The sequence below is a fragment of the Podarcis erhardii genome (genome assembly GCF_964252035.2).
Source record: "Podarcis erhardii genome assembly, chromosome: 8".
Taxonomy (NCBI): domain Eukaryota; kingdom Metazoa; phylum Chordata; class Lepidosauria; order Squamata; family Lacertidae; genus Podarcis; species Podarcis erhardii.
Window position 1 is genome coordinate 47259859 of NC_138499.1, and position 19077 is coordinate 47278935.

At 38.2% G+C, this 19077-nt stretch overlaps 1 protein-coding gene and 1 long non-coding RNA gene across 3 annotated transcripts in view; one reads left to right on the top strand and one right to left on the bottom strand.

Moving 5' to 3' along the window:
- The window catches only part of ROCK1 (Rho associated coiled-coil containing protein kinase 1), a 61427-nt gene extending 44545 nt beyond the window's left edge, over positions 1–16882 (top strand). Inside the window, exons 28-34 of one of the 2 annotated variants that reach the window (XM_081874935.1) lie at positions 2174–2244; positions 2812–2900; positions 3409–3487; positions 3597–3858; positions 5122–5326; positions 10792–10848; positions 13804–16882. In XM_081874935.1, the coding sequence (XP_081731061.1) occupies positions 2174–2244; positions 2812–2900; positions 3409–3487; positions 3597–3858; positions 5122–5326; positions 10792–10848; positions 13804–13807 (767 nt within the window). In that variant the 3' untranslated portion in view covers positions 13808–16882. The remainder of the gene's footprint in view (positions 1–2173; positions 2245–2811; positions 2901–3408; positions 3488–3596; positions 3859–5121; positions 5327–10791; positions 10849–13803) is intronic. The other variant, XM_081874936.1, reaches the window with a different exon arrangement.
- On the bottom strand, positions 5333–10785 carry LOC309349205. Its single transcript, XR_014159817.1, has 3 exons — positions 8954–10785; positions 6473–8613; positions 5333–6305 (listed from the first exon to the last, which is right to left on the bottom strand). It is a non-coding gene; the product is annotated as an uncharacterized lncRNA (long non-coding RNA).
- Positions 16883–19077: the final 2195 nt, after the last annotated feature.

Sequence of the window (19077 nt, forward strand, 5' to 3'; positions counted from 1 at the left end):
CTGAACACTACAGCTATCTTTTCTGACTCCTCCACCAGATTGTTTATCTTCTTTAGCCCTATTCAGAAGTTAGACATGTGCAGTGCTTTATTTGAAAAAAATGAGTTGCCAGTACACCCACCCCTCACCCCTTTGCCTGCCTCCTCCGCCACTGCTTCCCACCCACCGCCATCCCCAGAGGCATTTTGGCGTGACCTACCAAAGCAGGTCTACCACAAAATGGTGCGGCTAGAGCGGCCCACAGAGCAAGGAAAGGAGGAAAAAGAAATGTCGTTGTTCTAGCCATGCCACTTTGTAGTAGAGCACAGCAGTCCTCTACTACAAAGTGGCATGCCTGGAGTGGCCCACTAGTCAAGGAATGGAGGGGTAAGAAAGTTGGCCGCTCTTGCCACGCCACTTTGTGGTAGACCCACTTTGGTCCAAAATGGCTGTGGGGAAAAGGTGGAGGAGGATGTGAAAAAGAGGTGGCGGTACAATGTACTGCCGCATACCGCCTAAAAAAACAAAAACCTTGACATGTGAATGGGAAGCAGGGTTGTGCTGAATATCTGAAAAGCTCATGCACCGACTTTGTGTATGCTGAGTATTCCTGGCTTCTGGTGTCTGAGCGTACAGTGTAAATATATGTTGAGACAAAGCCTTTGTGTGTACAGTTGTATGTGCAAAGAATTCAGCACAGTCTTGAACCTCAGTTATGAGGATCACATGGAAGTCAGTTGTGTGCACAAAGGCTCCATCCACACAGATATTTGTGCTGTATGTGCAGATGCCAGAGGGCAGGGCTAGTTGGTGCCCATGATGTTGGGGGCACGGCTACTTGGCACAGCCTTGCTCATGCGCTGGTTTCATGTGTGAGCAGAATTTATGAACAGTGTTATGCATTGTATTCTTTAATGGACTTCATCTTGAAAAGCAGCAGCTTTCATTCCTAACTGCGGCTTGCTATCTCTTCCTGTCTTCTTATCGTGATGTATAAGCATCTTTCCAGATAGTGGTTCTGCACACTAAGAATTAATTCTGATTGTGTTGATTTTTTGTTTATAATGTGTTGAGAGTTTCAGTGGGGAGTACATCTGAAAGTAAAGAACCTCAGCCTGGGCTTAAAAGTCCCACTTTAGCCTAGACTCACTTTGTAATCAGAGGTCACTAGCTCTCAGGCCCAGTACCCTGTCATTAAACCTGCATCCAGTAAAAAATTATTTTTTTACTGCTAGGAGCCAGATGAAAACATTCTTCTTTAACCAGGCCTTTGGCTGTTAAAAAAATCTATGGACTTTTAAATGTGTTTGCCTGTGTGAAGAAGAAGATGATGATGATGATGAATAGTATTTTTTGTTTTTATGTTGTCAACCACCCTGTAATCTTTGGATGAGGGGTAGAATATAAATTTAATAGTAATAATATTTTTCAGTCAACACTTGGTTCTGAAACAGTACCCTGAATTTGGGATACATGTGGCAGGGTTCTCTCTCTCTGCCCCAGGTTAGAATATCACCAGCTGGCAGTTACTTGTAATGAAATTTGGTGTTACAAACATCAGTCCTTTTTATAAGCATTTAGAGAACCTTTTGCCTTTTATATGATTATGTAGAAATCTTATCACAGACTAAAAAATGTTGTATGAAAACTAAATAAACTGCTTCTCTCTTATTCTTTATATCTAGCTGATTCTTCCTGCATTCCTTATTTATTTCTCTTCTATTCTTACCTTCTGTGAGTAATGGGACAAGTGGGTACTTTGTGTTTGCTCTCCTGCTTTTTTTGTTTATTGTGAACTGTGGCTTTCAGTTACTATACCTTTATGCTTAGTATTTCATCTTCCCTTTCCTAGTGTTACATTACATTTATGTTAAAATTTTTAATAATACTATGATTCATGCTATACCACCATTTTCAGACCAAAGTCTGGTCTGGCTGTTTCAAAACTTTGCCATTGAAACAGTATTTGATGTTACCCTTGTAAACCCTTTTGCTGCTTATTCTGCAATAGGTTTATTGCCATGGAAAATGAATTTGTGACAAAGCATGAAAAATGCTTCAGTTCTGTTTTTTATTTAGCTGTGGCTTTTATTCCTGCTTCAGCAGTCTATTTGGTAATTGCTAATGGCTGCATGAAATTTATTTTCTTATAGTTCTCTGTTATTAAAGTGTTGCCTAATATGTCCCCCAACAGAGTCAAGAATGGAGGGCTGGCTTTCAATACCAAACAAAGGAAATATAAAACGTCATGGATGGAAGAAGCAGGTATATAAGAATTCTATTTTCTTTTGAAGCATATGCCAAATCAGATATTAAATTATTCAGCTTACATCCAATGCATGGGTAGAAAATATTTGATGCTTACTAAGACACACACACATGCTGAAAAATAATTGGTTATGTAAAACCATTTATGCTGTACAAAAAAACAACCCAGGCCATCTAGTTATCATTTCTTCTATCTGCATATTTTTGAAAACAATTTAAACTGAGTAAAAATCAGTATATATGCATCATTGGTTTTTATCCTAATTTATTAGTGATTAACTAATGTTGTCTCTGGGGTGGTTCACATGTCACCCCCAATTTCAGGCTAGTGTACTCCATGTTCCCTATCTTCCATCCTTCCCTTCCTTGTGTTCATAGTTAAACTCAAACTCAGATGTTTGAGTGAGATATGGCAACTTATCCTTTGCCCCAACTAGGATCAGAAGTCAAGCTATGGTTTTGCATTACACCTGAACAGCCTCTCTTTTTATCCAGAGAAATGACGAGGTGGATAGAATTGCCTTTTATGTATTAACAGTCTTTTCCCCTTTCTCTCTTTTTCAGTATGTTGTGGTCAGCAGCAGAAAGATTTTGTTCTATAACGACGAACAGGACAGAGAACATTCTAATCCATCCATGGTATTAGATATAGAGTACGTACTTCTAATATCAGTTTGAGATAACAGAAAGGAATTTTCTAATTTAAAAGGTTTAATTTTTATGGGTCTTTAGATACAGAGATACATTTTAGTTTTTGTCAGACTGGATAGGCTCAACTATTCAGAAGAATGGTTCACTTGAGCATGTTGAATCCTTTAGTGAATAGAGTGTCTCCATCATTTCTACAACTTTTATATGTTCACATGTCACACCAGATTTTCCTGCAGTAAATATGTATGTGTGAACATCAGATGAACACCCATGAACACCACTGGATACACTTCTATGATCCCTGATTCAGCTGCATCTTCCTGTTACCTATACTCTGTTACATATACGCACACTTCTCAATAATTCTTTATTTGGTAGGAAATGCAGTAACATTATGTACTTGTAGCAAAATGGATATTGATGTTAAACAGTAGGGAAATTAATTTTGATCTAATATCTGCTTAGTTGTGATATAATTATTAAAACAGTGCAATGTTTATTTGATTTCAGAAAATTGTTCCATGTGCGACCAGTAACACAGGGGGATGTCTATAGAGCGGAAACTGAGGAAATTCCTAAAATATTCCAGGTAACAGCAACTGTCATATATTGATTTGAACATAGTTTCTTTAAATAACTTGTCAACTTTGAAGAAAAATGTATGAAATACTACTATATGCCTTTCTTGTTTTGCTCAGATTCTATATGCCAATGAGGGCGAGTGCCGAAAAGATTTGGAAGCAGAACCAGTTCAGCCACCAGAGAAGACAACCTTTCTGAATCATAAAGGTCATGAATTCATCCCAACATTATACCACTTTCCAGCCAACTGTGAGGCTTGTGCCAAGCCCCTCTGGCATGTATTTAAGCCACCACCTGCAGTAGAATGTAGGCGATGCCATGTTAAGTGCCATAGAGATCACTTGGATAAAAAGGAAGAATTAATTGCACCATGTAAAGGTAAGGTGACGATATTTATATTTGAATTCAGTGCAGTTCTATCACAGGGGCAATCCAAACTAGATTGATTAGATTATGGGTTGTATCTGGTGCTCTTCATGTGTAATTACACTGGCTGAATGGGACTTCCATATTTCTCCTCTTCTTGTGCCCCCACCCTCAAATCTGTTCTGGAGGGTCCCCCAAACCCCCACAGCTGATTTTGAAGACATCCAAGTGCTTGTGTTTACATGTAGTTTTATTAAAAGTAATTTGAAAATATATTGAAATATGCTGACTGACTGTAACTTTTAAATCAGTAATCTGTTTTAAATTGATTAACCAATTAAGCAACTAAGTAAAGGTAAAGGGACCCCTGACTGTTAAGTCCAGTCGCGGGTGACTCTGGGGTCATGTGGCCAGCATGACTAAGCTGCTTCTGGCGAACCAGAGCAACACACGGAAACGCCGTTTACCTTCCCGCCGGAGCGGTACCTTTTTACCCACTTGTACTTTGACATGCTTTCGAACTGCTAGGTTGGCAGGAACAGGGACTGAACAACGGGAGCTCACCCTGTTGCGGGGATTCGAACCGTCGACCTTCTGATCGGCAAGCCTTAGGCTCTGTGGTTTAGACCACAGCGCCACCCGCGTCCCTAAGCAACTAAGTAGTGCAGTTTTAATTTTGAAAGATCTGGATTTCTTTGCTGTAAAGTATGTACCTAAGTGCTACCAACCATAATACATTACAGTGGTGCCCCGCAAGACTAATGCCTCGCAAGACGAAAAACTCGCTAGACGAAAGAGTTTTCCGTCTTTTGAGGTGCTTCGCAAGACGAATTTCCCTATGGGCTTGCTTCGCAAGATGAAACGTCTTGCGAGTTTTTCCCCTCCCCCCCTTTTTCTAAGCCGCTAATAGCCGCTAAACCACTAATAGCGCTAAGCCGCTAAGCCGCTAATAGCCGTGCTTCGCAAGACGAAAAAACTGCAAGACGAAGAGACTCGCGGAACAGATTAATTTCGTCTTGCAAGGCACCACTGTATATTAAAATCATATAATTGTAGAGTTGGAACGAACCCTGAGGGTCATCTAGTCCAACCCCCCTGCAATGCAGGAATATCAACAAAAGTATCCATGACAAATCCCTACCCAATCTCTTTTTAAAAACCACCAGTGAATGAGAGGTGTTTGTTCAATACTTTCATTAGCCAACCAGTGGTGATAATGTTTATGTTATTATATTTTGGTTTTATTTAACAGTATTCTTTTTTTCTCATTAATAGTGAGTTATGATGTAACTTCAGCAAGAGATATGTTGTTGTTAGCCCCCTGTCAAGAAGATCAAAAGAAATGGGTTTCTCATTTAGTAAAGAAGATCCCCAAGACACCACCATCCAGTTTTGTTCGTGCTTCCCCCAGAACTCTTTCTACAAGGTCCTCAGCAAATCAGTCATTCAGAAAAGTTAAGAATGCGTCTGGAAAAGCTAGGTGAGATGTGAATGGACTAAGTTTAAATCTTTTTTTTTTTTTTTTAAGGAGGGTCTGCATATGAAATAACTGACCTATCCAAAGGTTACTGTAGATTCACCTCTTACAAATCTGATTAAATCTGGTTCCTAGTTAAGGGCATTTACTAACTGGAGATACTGTCTTTTTAAATGCAGCAAATCTTACTTTATTTTTGTTTAACAAGCAGCAGGAATTCATATCAATGTAAAATGATTTATTCAATCCTAATGCATTTTGAGCAAATTGTTCTACAATGGGATTTAATTTTTAAAATAAACATTCAGTTTGTGAACATAACATACTTATAATTTTTATATTTGTAAATATTATTAATATAAAAAATTAAATGTACTAAAACAATCTTAAGTCTTTAAAATAGACATACCAAATCTACCTTACCCTTCGATCTATGCCTTTCTAGCTGATTGTAACTTGCTGTCACATCGACAAAGGAACTGGTGGAGGTTGGGGAGGTTCAGAGTCTTATATAAGCACCCATTTTTCAGTATAATCAACTGGAATTCTTCATGTACTTATGGTGATGTTCATTTTTATACAAACATCTCTTAAAAAGAGGAATGCACTTGTTAGTAGTATCCATAAAATGCATTGCTACTTGTTTCACCAGGTTTTTGCTTTATTGTTGCCTTATATTTTGCCTTGTATTTGGTTACTAATGGAAGTTTGATGTTCAGTATTATATAACTCTGTGCCCCTCTTTGCTGCATTATTCCACATCCTGGTCTAAGTTCTCAGCAAAGTATCCTGATAATAAGTCATATCGTTGATGTTGGTAAATATTCCTCCATGTAATCCTTAATACACTGTGTTTTATTTCTAGCATGCACAAGCCATTTATTTAGCCCTTTGTGTGAAAGTGCTTTCCAATCTTTAATACTTTGCTCTTTTTTATGGCAAAAAAATATTTTATGTAGATTTTTAAAACCACAGGTACATGCTTTAAATTGACAAATGTAAAAACTCCATAAACTCAGAAATTCAATAGTAGAAAAATCAGCCTTCTCTCAAAAGAAAGTAATCCACCCCACTGTGATTTAACTGACAAGAAATCTTTGCTTCTCCTTGGAATATTCAAATGGAATGACTTCCCAGGAAAAATAACACAGTAGAAACTAATTACACTGTAGAAGGCAACACATTTAAATGGGGATAATATTGGGGATGTGCACTGACCAGAGGATTTGTTCAGACCCTGATTCAGCACTTCAGAAAACGTCCACCTAAGTCCAAAGTACTTTGGAGGGTGCCCAATTTGTGTCAGTTCCAAGTCTGCGCCAGAAAAAAAGCCTTCATCATTTCTCCCATTTGCTATTGAGAACTCAGAAAAGAGCTCTAAATTGGGCAGAATTTGATAAAGGTTTTAGGTGTGCATGCCTAAAATCCTTTGGCAGAAACAATCCTGCAAAATCTTGTGAGGATAACTGCAGTGGTTTTCCTACAAGTGGAATCATTACATTTTTAAGGTGGTGTAAGAAAGCGATTACATTAGTCTTCCCTACTGTGGTGGACACTCAGGGGTGTATTTATCAATCCTTTCGGGGTTGATTTTGGAGTGAGGGGTAGGGACTACAGGGGATTTCCTTTCGTCCCTGTGGTTTTGTTTGTGGGCACTACTTCAGTGCTCATAGATGATACTGCACACAGAGCTGTAATCAAAATGCTTTGTTTACTTGTGTGCCTGCCCAGTATGCTGGGATATTGTACTTTCCCCACCCCAAGCCCTCCATTGTTGCTTCCTAAGCCGCTATTGTGTATCTTCTTCCAGCAAGAGGAACTGGAGCTGTCTGGTGTAATGCCCTTGAAACTTGCCCCCACTCAGCTTTTTTTTGCAGTACAGGCAGATGGCATAGCTGGGATCCACCATCATCTCAAAATTATCCCAGATTATGCTCTGCTACTTTCTCCTTTTTATGGTTCTGCCAGCCTTGGAAAGGGTGGGGAAGAATTTGCATCTGCTGTGTATGTTGTCACTGCTCCTGCCTGCAAAAGTTTCAGCTTCGTGGGAGTTTCAGCCTCTACCCCAGTGGGAATCACCATGTAGTTTGCTGCCAGCACCAAGTACGTGCCTGCTGATCAGACATGTAAGGGTGTGGCTGTGTTAAATGTGTCTATTGTTCTGCTGCTTTGCTACCTATACCCTTTAGCCCAGTAACACACAACAGTATGTATGTAGAAAAGAAGCACATAAAAATGGAAAGCACAGAGTGAATTGAATCCAACTAACTCATTAAATCCATTGAAATAAATGGACATGAATGATGTAAATCCATTTATTTGAATGAATTGGATGGATATGGCTTGTGGTGATACAGTGTGTGCTTCTGGAAATCACTAGTACGTATGATGAAAACAGGCTCAAAAGGACAGGAAGCCACCATTAACAAATATGGAAAAACAGGGGAAATCACTTGAGGATGGGCACATACGGGGAGGGGGAGAGAGAGAGAGAGAGAGACAGAGAGAGGTTGAGTGTTACTTAAATTAATATGACTTAAAAGGAACTGCTTTTCTCATCTTTGAGTGACTGAAAGTGTTCAAGTGGGTTTGGCTTCCCCTACTGCTCAAAGGCAGGGAACATTGAACTTTAGAGGAAGTAGATGGTTTTCTCCTTAGGCTTCAGTTTGCTTCATGTGCAAGCTTAAAAAAAAACCCCACACAAATTACACAATAACAAACCACTGCACCAGAAAAAGCTCACTGAGTACACAGCAGAGCATAAAACCAACCTTAGGAACAAGGAAACCTAGTATGGCAGTTGAAAAAAACATTTTTAAAAGGGAACGACACCTTGAAAACTTTAGATCATCCAAGGACAAATACCTTTCAGGTGAGAACAATGGTTCCTTCTCCCTTGGGTATTTAAGGTCTTCAAGTAGGATATTGCTGTTCATGCCCTTTGACCACAAGGTGGCACTAAACTCTCAGACCTGCCATTCAGGTAGGAACCAAGAATTCTCTCTCTCATTCCATCTCTTTTATCTTTGTGTTACAGCAGCTTTGCTTCATGAGTGCCTTATGCAGGCAGTAAGTTGTGATTGTTGTAACTCATCTGCTCATTTTGCCGCCTAAACCATAGAAATCATATGATCGCAGTTAAGTTTAATTATGAGTTTCAATGTTAACTTTTTCATTTAAGTTTCAAGCCATCTTTCTTCTAGAACCAAATATGTTCACCCTACTCATTTGTCTCCCTAATTTCTGACATTTTCTTATATACATCTTCATTTGTGCTTCTCTACATTGTACTAGAGGATTTGTTTACAGATAGGTAGCCGTGTTGGTCTGCCATGGTCAAAACAAAATAAAAAAATTCCTTCCAGTAGCACCTTAAAGACCAACTGAGTTAGTTCTAGGTATGAGCTTTCGTGTGCATGCACACTTCTTCAGATACACTGAAACAGAAGTCACCGGACCTTTCTATATAGTGAGAAGGTGGGGAGGGGTATTACTCAGAAGGGTGGTGGGAATGGGTGATTGGCAGATAGCTGCGATGAGCCTGTTGACGACTCTTAACGACTGCAATAGGTCTAACAGGAAAAAGCAAGGGGTGAGAAGGTGAAAAATGGCTTTGTCATGTATAATGACAAAGAGGATTTGTATTCTTTAGCTAAGCTCCCGTATGTGGATGGCATGCCTGGGAGCATGTATGATTTATATATGATTACATTAATGATGAAAAATATAGCTCTATTTCAATACAAAATATATCATAGAAGATACGTTTTCTGATTTCTGGAAAAGAAAAAACAATAAAGATGTGATTTGGAAACAAAAATATATCAGCTAAATATACTGCTGAGTCAACCACTGGAGGATATAAACATAGATGCTAAGTTGTGCTAGGATCAATGCTGGCATTCTGTATAATTTTTGCACATTCATTCTAGTTTTACATCTTTTCTTCATTATGTATCCTGAATACTGATCTTCATCTTTCTATATGTACCTGTGAGTGCATATATACATCATTTAGCCAGATAAAGAGCTACATAGCTTCACTTTGTCAATTCATATTCATAGCTGTTTCTCCCTTACCACCATTGTCTTCGGAGGAAATTCAGAATGTTGATTCATTTTAACTAGAGAACTTTGTGTTGTCCTCACCATTTCTTTATAAGTATTTCTTGTCCTATTCCACTGGGATTCACAGTCTTTCTAGTCATGGACAAGGGTCTTCAAGCATGAAATCATCTGGCACTGACCCCAGTGACAGGCTTAGCTTGCTTGTTTCATCTCTTAACTCTGATTGCTATTAAACTAGCTTTAGCTGTAGTAGAAGTTATCAGAAAGGGCAGAAATATAATTGAAGTTTAGAGCCCATTTTCATATTTTCACATTCAGTTAGGTTGGTATTAATCAACATCTATTCAGACAACTTGAAACATTCAGAAAATCACTAGCAGAAGAAATTGAACAGAAATGCTCTGATCTTGCTCCACGAGCACTTCAGTATTGCTGAAGTCAGCAAGATAGATTTAAATGCATATTTGTTTGGAACTAGGGACTAAGATACACAAATACTGGATGGAAATATGAGGCTGTATATTAATTTAAAAAATAAGACTTCTAAAACGTTTTTATTGATGGTTGCTCCTATTGAACATCCCAGAATATACTAGGCTGTGGATGGGGTTTATTTTATTAGCATTGTGTTATGATGCTTCTGGTTGTACAATTTTGTTATGGCTGCCTGAAGTTTAGGCTATCTTGAGCCTTTTGAGAGCAGGGGAAGAAATAAATACATGTTTAGAGCTAGTTAATACATTTTAGTTTTGTAAAATTAATTTCATTCCTCCTGGAGCTATTTTAATATCTGTTTATTTCCTTGTCAGTGATTTTTATTTTCTGATGGATATTTCATTCCTTATTTCAGTTATTTAGCATGATGTTATAATTTGTTTATAAATACTAAATATATGAACAGTAAGAAAAGATACACTGTATATCATTTATCAGAAATGCATATATTTAAATAGAAGTTATGCAGTGAACAGTTGACTCAGACAGAAAATAATATCTCTTTCTTCAAAAACAACCATGATCTATAGTTTTAGAAATCCCAGTTCTTTTAAAGATTTTCTTTTATTGCAAAGTAATTTGGCTATACTTTTTGAGCCTTCATCTGTGAATTTCATTGCTTGGGTCCTGAACATTTAGAAATTAGAGTCTCTTTGATCCGTAATTGAGAGGCATAAAATTTCCATTTAAGTAGAAAAAAGGGGAATTTTCTTCTTGTTAAAGCAATTCCTTTCCCCCCTCTTTCTTTCCACTGTTTTATTAGAAACTTTGGTCTAGGTCTTCCCTTTTATTTGCTATTAGCATTCAGATCACTTTTCCTAGAGCACCATTTTTCGTATAGAGTGCACAGTGAGCCCTCAGCGCATCGAAATAGTCGTGAAATGTTCATTTCTAAATTTCAATAGGTCAAAGGAGTATGGATCTGTGGGGGACATTACCCATTCAGAAAACTCAAGTTACTGGTGAGTAGCCTTTGCTTTTGAACCCACTGCTACTTGTCATGTGACAGTAGTAAGAAAGCAGAATTGCTTTCTTCTAGTAATGAAGAAGGAGCTTTCTTAGAATGGGAAAACTATATTATTTCTCAGATTGTCATTTTGGAGATGTCTGTGGCTTTCTTTCTTTGATCTTGGATATCATTTGCTCGGATTCTTTGTCAACTCTATGCTTTCTGGTCTTGATACTGTTGGTAACAAAACAGTATGCATATCCTCATAACACAATTATGTTGTGTAGAATATGCCATGGTGGTGGAATCCATTCTTGGAATAAGTACATTTCCCTCATGTGCTCTCTAACACTTCTCTATTCTGATGGTGAAGGTGTACACTTTATTATCCACAACAGCCTAATTCGAGAAAAGTCTGTGTTAACTTTGGACAGTGCTAAATATATTCATTTCCTAGGTAACAAAAAAATCTTCAAAACAAGGGATTGATGAAAATATTCTCATTTTATGGCAATTTCACAAGATTTCTTTTAATTTTACTGCCCTAATATATTTCCTAGAGAGAACAAGTAAGAAATATATTCTGCTACATCTTTCTTTATTATTTGTTAGTCTAATTTAGCCTGCTTTTCTTAAGGAAGGCCAGAGCAACTTACATGGGGTTCCTAAGCATTCTCCCATCCAAGTACTAGACTTGTGCATCTTTATCAATTTTGCATCCTCATGTCACTTGTTGGATCCAATATTTTATAACCATAGATGTCCTTGACATTTATTTCACATTCTTGATGTTAAGTAAGTTTGCGTTATAACTACTGCTCTACAAATCAGGCCATCCCCAATTCAAATCTTATCCCAGTGGCAACAGAGGTAATTCAATTGGTAGAGGATGAGACTCTTAATCTCAGAGCCCCACATTGGGCAAAAGATTCGTGCATTGCAGGGTTTGGACTAAATGGCCCTTGTGGTCCCTTCCAACTCTACAATTCTATGGTTCTAGGGATCTTCCATGAATTCGCTAGGTGGCCTGAAGCAAGATACTCTGAGTCTTATTGCAGGGCTGTTGTAAGGATTATAAATGATAAGTAAGCAGGTGCTGTAACACTTCCAGTAAGCAGGTGCTGTAACACTTCCAACGGTTTGGCTTCAACCCCAAAGCCGCACTCCTCCATTGTCTCCTGATAAGACACATGCCAACAACCAGCAAAATTATAAGTATTGTTACTTGCCTTTTGCTAGCTGAGTTATGGCTTCTGGTCAAGGCAGGAACAAAAGCTTTGGAAATAGGTTTTTGCTGCCGTGATTCTATACTCCAGTTTGTTCCCTGCCTTCCTCGAGTTCAGTACGGTTTGTTGTTGCTCCCGCTTATCCTTCTCAGGCTAGTGTCTGTGTTTCCCCCCCTTCTTCTTGCCCTTTCCCATCAGCCTTTGTTTTCCAAGATCTTTCCCTCTCTCCCATCAGCTTTGTTTCTGGTGGCTTAACATCTATGAAGCTGCTGTGGTCATCGGGGATTTGGAGCGAGGTGCCTCTTTTTCTGTAACATCTGAATCAGGAGTGACTGTAGAGACCACTGTTTGGGTGCAGTGGGGGACTGGATGAGGGTCAATAATAATGTGTGAGAGTGGTTTCTGTGTCTGGGTTTCCTTTTCTGGATGGGATTACACTTCTGAAGGAACAGGTATGTAGTTTGGGGGTACTCCTGGATCTTTCTGTGTTACTTGAGGCACAGGTGGCTTCAATGGTAAGACAGATGCACCTGTTTCCAGACCTAGATAGCTTGGCAGCTGTGATCTTGGCAATGGTAATCTCAGATTATTGGAATGTGCTCTGATGTTTCTCTTGGGTTTAGTCTGGAAGCTGCAACTAGTGAATGCAGCGACTAGGTTGTTGACTGGGGCACACCACCAACACAATAGAACATATTTGCTGAGGGAAATGCACTGGCTGCCAGTATCCTACAAACTGAAGTTCCAAGGTTTTGCTTTTAGTATTTAAAGCCCTAAACAGCATAGGACCAGGTTACTTAAGGGACTGCCTTGCCCTATATATCCCTGCCTGGTAACTGGGTTCCTCAAATGGAGCACTCCTGAGAATACTGCATGCCCCAGAAATGTGCGTAGTATGTACTAAGAACTGGGCTTTTGGTGTTGCAGCTCTAGCCCTCTGTAATGAGTTACAAACAGAAATTAGACAAGCACCTACCACCTTGATATCTATTCATATATTTTGATTTAACAAGGCTTTCCTTGAAGTGTGACCCAGTTAGTTTATGGAATATTGATTGTATAATGGTAGAACTGGTTTAAATTGCTTTTAGTTTACCAATACCATATGTTCCATTTTATCTTACTGTACACCATTTTGGTAGCTTTTCATTTTGAAGTATAGAAATGCTATTAAAAACACACCCCAAAACAAAACTTTGATCCTAGATTAGGCACAGCTCTGTGAGTTGCACTAATGAATAAAGCATATATAAACATATTCAGGATTCTGTATTATTTCATTTATGTTGTGATATTACCAGAAATACTAATTATATTTGAATATCTGAATCTACGAAATGTATAGTGAGGTTTGGGCATAATTCTTTACATCCAGATAAGTGAATTTTCACATAGCAAGTGGGTGGATAGTGGGACCTGTGTGTGGTTTGCAATTGATAGCAAAGTTTACATTTTTACCATCATACCATGGGAATCTGCTGCCAGTTGCAGCTTCTCAATACAAATGCACACAGTAAAAAAACCAAAAACATAAAACCCCCCAAAATGTTCAGTATGTACATAGGATAATCTCCACTAATGTTCCATTGTATACAGAATATCGAATGTAACACTGCTCTAACATGCCTCTGGTTCATTAACTCCTGAACAATATTTTTAATATTGTTGACCTGTTAAACTAAAAACGACATAATGAAAAATGAGGCAATTCTAATGGTGTCTTTTTCTTTTTTTCTTTCCAGTTAACAATATATGCCGCACTCCATGGAATCTGGCTGAGTCTGAGAAAGCTGTGCTTTTTTTCCACCATACAGGGCAGTGCAGACTGGTTGTTTGTTACAATGCAATTATCACAGGCTTCAGGGCTAAGACTGCTATTACTCTCTCCTCCTTGCTTTGGCACAAAAAGCACGCTGAGGGTGTCTTATTGCGGGTTTGCCTTAAGGTAGATTAGATTAATTATTACTATGTAATGCAAGTAAAAGCAAATAAAGCTTAGCTAGAAATAAGTTTAAACTGCTGCCTTTTTGGATTTCTAAAAAATAAAACCGCCAGCTAATCATGATGGAATGCAGTGAGCTTTTCTTGTATCAATGAGAATAAGAGGACTATTTACCCTGTGGGAAGGATATTTATATCAAGATAAGCACACAAATATGAGTATAGAAAGAAGGTATCTCAAACTGAGAAGAACTGAATTTTCTTTGAAGACTCGAAGTTGTGCAGAAAACAGCAAAATTTGCTTCAAAACAAATATAATCACTTGTGCCTTTTCTGCATTGTTGTTAATGCTAATAATTCATCATGACAGCTCAAGGTGTTAAATATTTTGCTTTACAAAATACTGATTCTGCATATTTGTAAAGGGGGAGAAAATGAGTAATTGCATGTAATCTATGCATTGTTGCCAAGCCATACAGAATTTTACTTCTAGAGGCATTAGAAACTAAGTTAAAACAACCAAGTTTGGAAGCATATTTTGGTACATATTTTTTTCTATAATTTGTATAACATATTGCATTAACAATTTGAAGTGCTAATTATAGCAAATACACACACCCCACAAAATGTATGCACTGTTTGAAATGTAAATTATTGTTAGAACACTTTTAATGGATGTTGCCCTTTTAGTGCCTTAATCTGTTTTACTGCCATGTCAAATAAGTGTAGAAATCTCAAATACCTATTATGTGTCAGTGGTTTTATTGATCAAAGTATTGTAGAAGCTAGTTCCATTTTCATGTGTACAATTTTAAATGAAATTGCCTGTTACCAAGAGAGATTTTAATCATAAATACAAAAAGTAACAAATGCTTGTACCACGAATTTGAAACACCTAGAACACTTTAAAATTCCAGATAATGCAGGAATTGAGTACATTTTAAGCTCTTGCTTTGTAGCAGGAATATTATTGTGGTATGAACAGTATGGCTTATTTTATTTTTTAACCAAATACCTCTTCAGTAACTTATAACAGCTTTGCAGTTGTGTATTAAATAAGAAGCACTGGAAAACTGATTCGTCTACATGACGATTTGCATGTTTAAAGTGGTATTGAAAGCCACACTAATAGATATGTAATAAGCATATCTGTTATTACTATGGTAATGACTCGTGCTCATTTAATACAAAATAAAAACTAATTTATGGAAGAACTATTTTGAAAATGACTGTGGTATTTTTCTCCAGAATACACTTCTTAGGAAGTTTGGAAAATTATGATGCTTTACAAACAGATAACTGTCAACATATTTAAATCTGATACAAACTTGATAATTTTTTTAAATTACATTTTTATAATGTCATACTACATTTTAATACAGGGTAAAGTAGAAAAAAATTCATAGGACTTTGAAGAATTTATTTTGATATGTGAATTGTTAAATCCCATTTAGTAAGCACATAATGACTTTCATCAAAAGGAAATTATACCAGGTACACAGCTCTTAAAAGAGAATATTTACATATATTTTAATTTATAATTAAGTCATGATTAGTAGTAAAAACCTGTCAAGCTTATTCTGCACTCTTTGGAAGTCAGTGATACTGTGCTATCCCTAAAAAGAAGTAGCACGGACTCTTAATTAGATGATGAGATGAAATGGGGATGGCCAGAGAAGACTGACAACAAATTAAGAGTTGGATTGTAGCAGGGGAGACCATGAGGAAGGTCAGAATTGTTCAGGAACAGATTTTCTTAAATCGGGCCTTGAGGAAGGAGAGAAAAATGGTTTGAGGAAGGAAAAGGAAAGACGGAATGGAGGGCAGCATGGCATAAGCTGCCAAAAGCAGCAACTGGGAGGGAGAGACAAAGGAGAGAAGGCAATAGATGAGCTTGTGACAGCCACGGAGTAAGAATTGGTGTGAGAGGGAACATGCAAGAAGAGGTGGAGCAGAGAGGTTGACCACTGTAAGTTCTTAAAACTGAACAGGGAAGCAACACTGGAAATAAGTGGGGGCTGATATGGCCAAAGTGAAGAAAGGATGAACCCACCTTAAGGAGAGGAAAATGGAGAAAGGCCAGCAAGTGATTTGGGCAGATAGTGATTTTGGTGCTTGCTTCCCCTGGTTCAAAAGGTGCGGGTTTTTTATTCTGTTTTCTTGATTAAAGTTGTATAATTGTACACTGTTTCCATGAAGATGGATAGAAAAGAAATGTTTATTTACAGATGGGTATAAGCATTACCTGTAAATGTGCAATTTACAGCCTTTTTGCCAGATTAAAAATTTTGGTAGAGGGGATGAGGGGTGCCTAGGAGGGAGGATTAGAGAGCACCCACGACCATATATACATATGGTAGCTTAATAGCAACAGAACTAACATAGAATTTGATAGGAGATGGAGAAGGGTATTGATGCAGAACAATACTGATCCTTGCTGAAAGCTATGTGGTGACATTTCATGAGGGTTCACCTGTTACATTCTGGAGAATTATGCCTAAGCCCCAAATTTAGGGTGCCCAATTGGTTTCATCTCCAGGGCATATTGTTATATTCAGGAATCAATTCCTATGGTGGGCAGGTGAACCTGTTAAAATATTGATTCCTGCCCAGTTCTGAATTTGGTATCAGGCCTCTCCACCACGCAATGTCATTATATTGTGAGTTAATGTTCCAATTTAAGTTATGTATTGTATCAAGATCTGATATATTTTCTCAGTATTGTTTGTTTTCACTGTGCTGTTTTGTTCTCTGGTGTTCCTCAACCCATATGTATATATCTTCTACCTTATCAGTCCACTTCATGAATCATTTGGAGTAGCTGTTGCCTGTAAAACATTATGCTGCAATAAACCAATGAGTCTGTAAAATGTCACACAAGTTCATTATCGTTTCTTTAGAATGCTATGGTTACTATTCTGAATGAAGTGTGTTCTCAATAATCAGAACAATAAACACCTGCTACTTATACGGTAATTCTTAGAATATAAATTTTGTAGGGGAAAAGAAAGTATGGAATTAAGAAAACAATTGGAAAAAATCACCTATTGATAAATATACATTGGGCCTAAGAGAGTGTAGACTTTTCTCAACCCTCTGGTGACAGAAGGAAGAGATGGACTAGAGGAAATTCTTACACTGAGAGAAGGCTGTTGGAAGATTTAAAGCTGGCAGTTCAGTGATTCCAAGACTTACTGTTCTACCTACTCACAGCCAGGTGCATGAGGTGGTCAAGGATTACTCAGTGCTTTTTTCTGGGGGGTACGCAGGGGTATGCATACCCCTAAACATTTTGTGAATCTTTGTACTTTTGTCCATTTACTGTATTTATTTCCCCCGATATGAACTATAAAATGGTGATTTTCAAATGAGAGTACCCCTAAACTTTTTTTTTTAAGAAAAGAAGCACTGGGGTTACTGCCAATAGATTAGAATCCCTCTTCCAATATGTGGCATACAAATAATTTGACACTGTAGAGCAGGCCAATGTGATGCCCTCTAGATGTTGGACTACAGTTCTGATCTTCACTGGCCATTGGCTATGCTAGTTGGGGTTGGAAGTTGCATTCTAACAATATCTAGGGGGGTACCATGCTGTAAAGGATCTGGATTCTTCTCTGTGGGAGGCAAATCTGGACGTTGACTGTATTGAAGTTTATGATGAGGCAGGTCTCTAGGAAGCGTTCCCTTACATTCAGATCTGATGGGAATTCAAGCCCAGCCAGTTATTGGCATGGTTCAAGTCCCTACTAGCAAGGGAAGTCAAGAGAGTGGTGCCTGAGTTGTCCCAAGTGTAAATTGCTCTCTGTCAAGCCACACAAAGGCAAAAGGGGCCCAAGCCCTAGAGCAGCAATAAGGAGGAGGCTGCAGCCCAAAGCCTGCTCTAAACCTAGTAACCACTGAAGGAGTGGTTGGGTTACATGGCCTTATGTTCTCATAGGGCTGGCAAATTGGACCAGACTCTTCATTCAACATTGGCAATTTTGAATGGCACATTTGGGTTGTGCTTTCTTTGATGTGGCTCCTCAACTGTGAAAGTTTAGACAATGAGTTTCTGCTGACAAAATGTTTCCATTAAGCACTAGGAGTACATTAATGATTGTTCTTTGGTGTAATTGTTCTCATGCTGCTCTATTAATTGGGCTTAAAAAGAATAACAGTTATTGGAAATGCACTGGAATCAGATGGACCTGATGAGTAGTCTACAAATTGGAGGAATATTAAATCACAGATCAAGCACTATAGACAGAACCATCACATTGCCTCAAAGACAATGCTTTTTCATCAAAGCTGTGAATATATACAGCTCTTATTTAATAAGGATGCCCTTAAATCAACCTAGAATTCAGGAGCCTTGGTAATGAGGGAGCTTAGTGTAAAAATATTTCCACTTCTGGCTGCAGATTGCAGGTGGAAGTCATATAGGTATGGAAATTTGCAGATGAGCTGGGAGATGCACTTTCACACAACTCAAGTGAAGTGTGACACTTTTCAAAACAACCCTAGAATGCAGCACCTCTAAGCAATTTATATGTATCTTTAATTATCAGGGCTAATAATTTGTTGGATAAAAGACTAACACTTCTTGCCACAATCATAATTTCCTTTAATAGTAAATTGGGTACTTGACTACCTAACAGTTTGCAAGCAAAATAGGGCCAGCCAAATATAAAGCAGTAATTTCTGTATACTTAGGGGATTCCTTAGGTATGCAGGAATATATAAATGTATAAATTAGAAACACGTCTTTAAAAAAAAACACAACCTCAAAAAGCGCCCAACAAAGTTGTGTTGTCAAATCTATGGCTGAGCACTTGCGACAGAGAACATCAATTAAAGTATGGTTTGAGATAAAGGAGAGGTGGGGGGAAAGAAACGAAAGGAACTAAAGAATGAATTGACCAGCTGAAGGCCCTGACTATTTCATTCCGATACTAGACGGGGATAATTCAGTGGTAACGGGGGGGGGGGGGAATGCATGCAGAGTGCGACATTAAACGCAGTAAGCAGGGCTTCCTCCGAAGTAAGCAGGACACACTGGGAACATGCCCCTCCCTCCGCCGGCCAGGATCCTT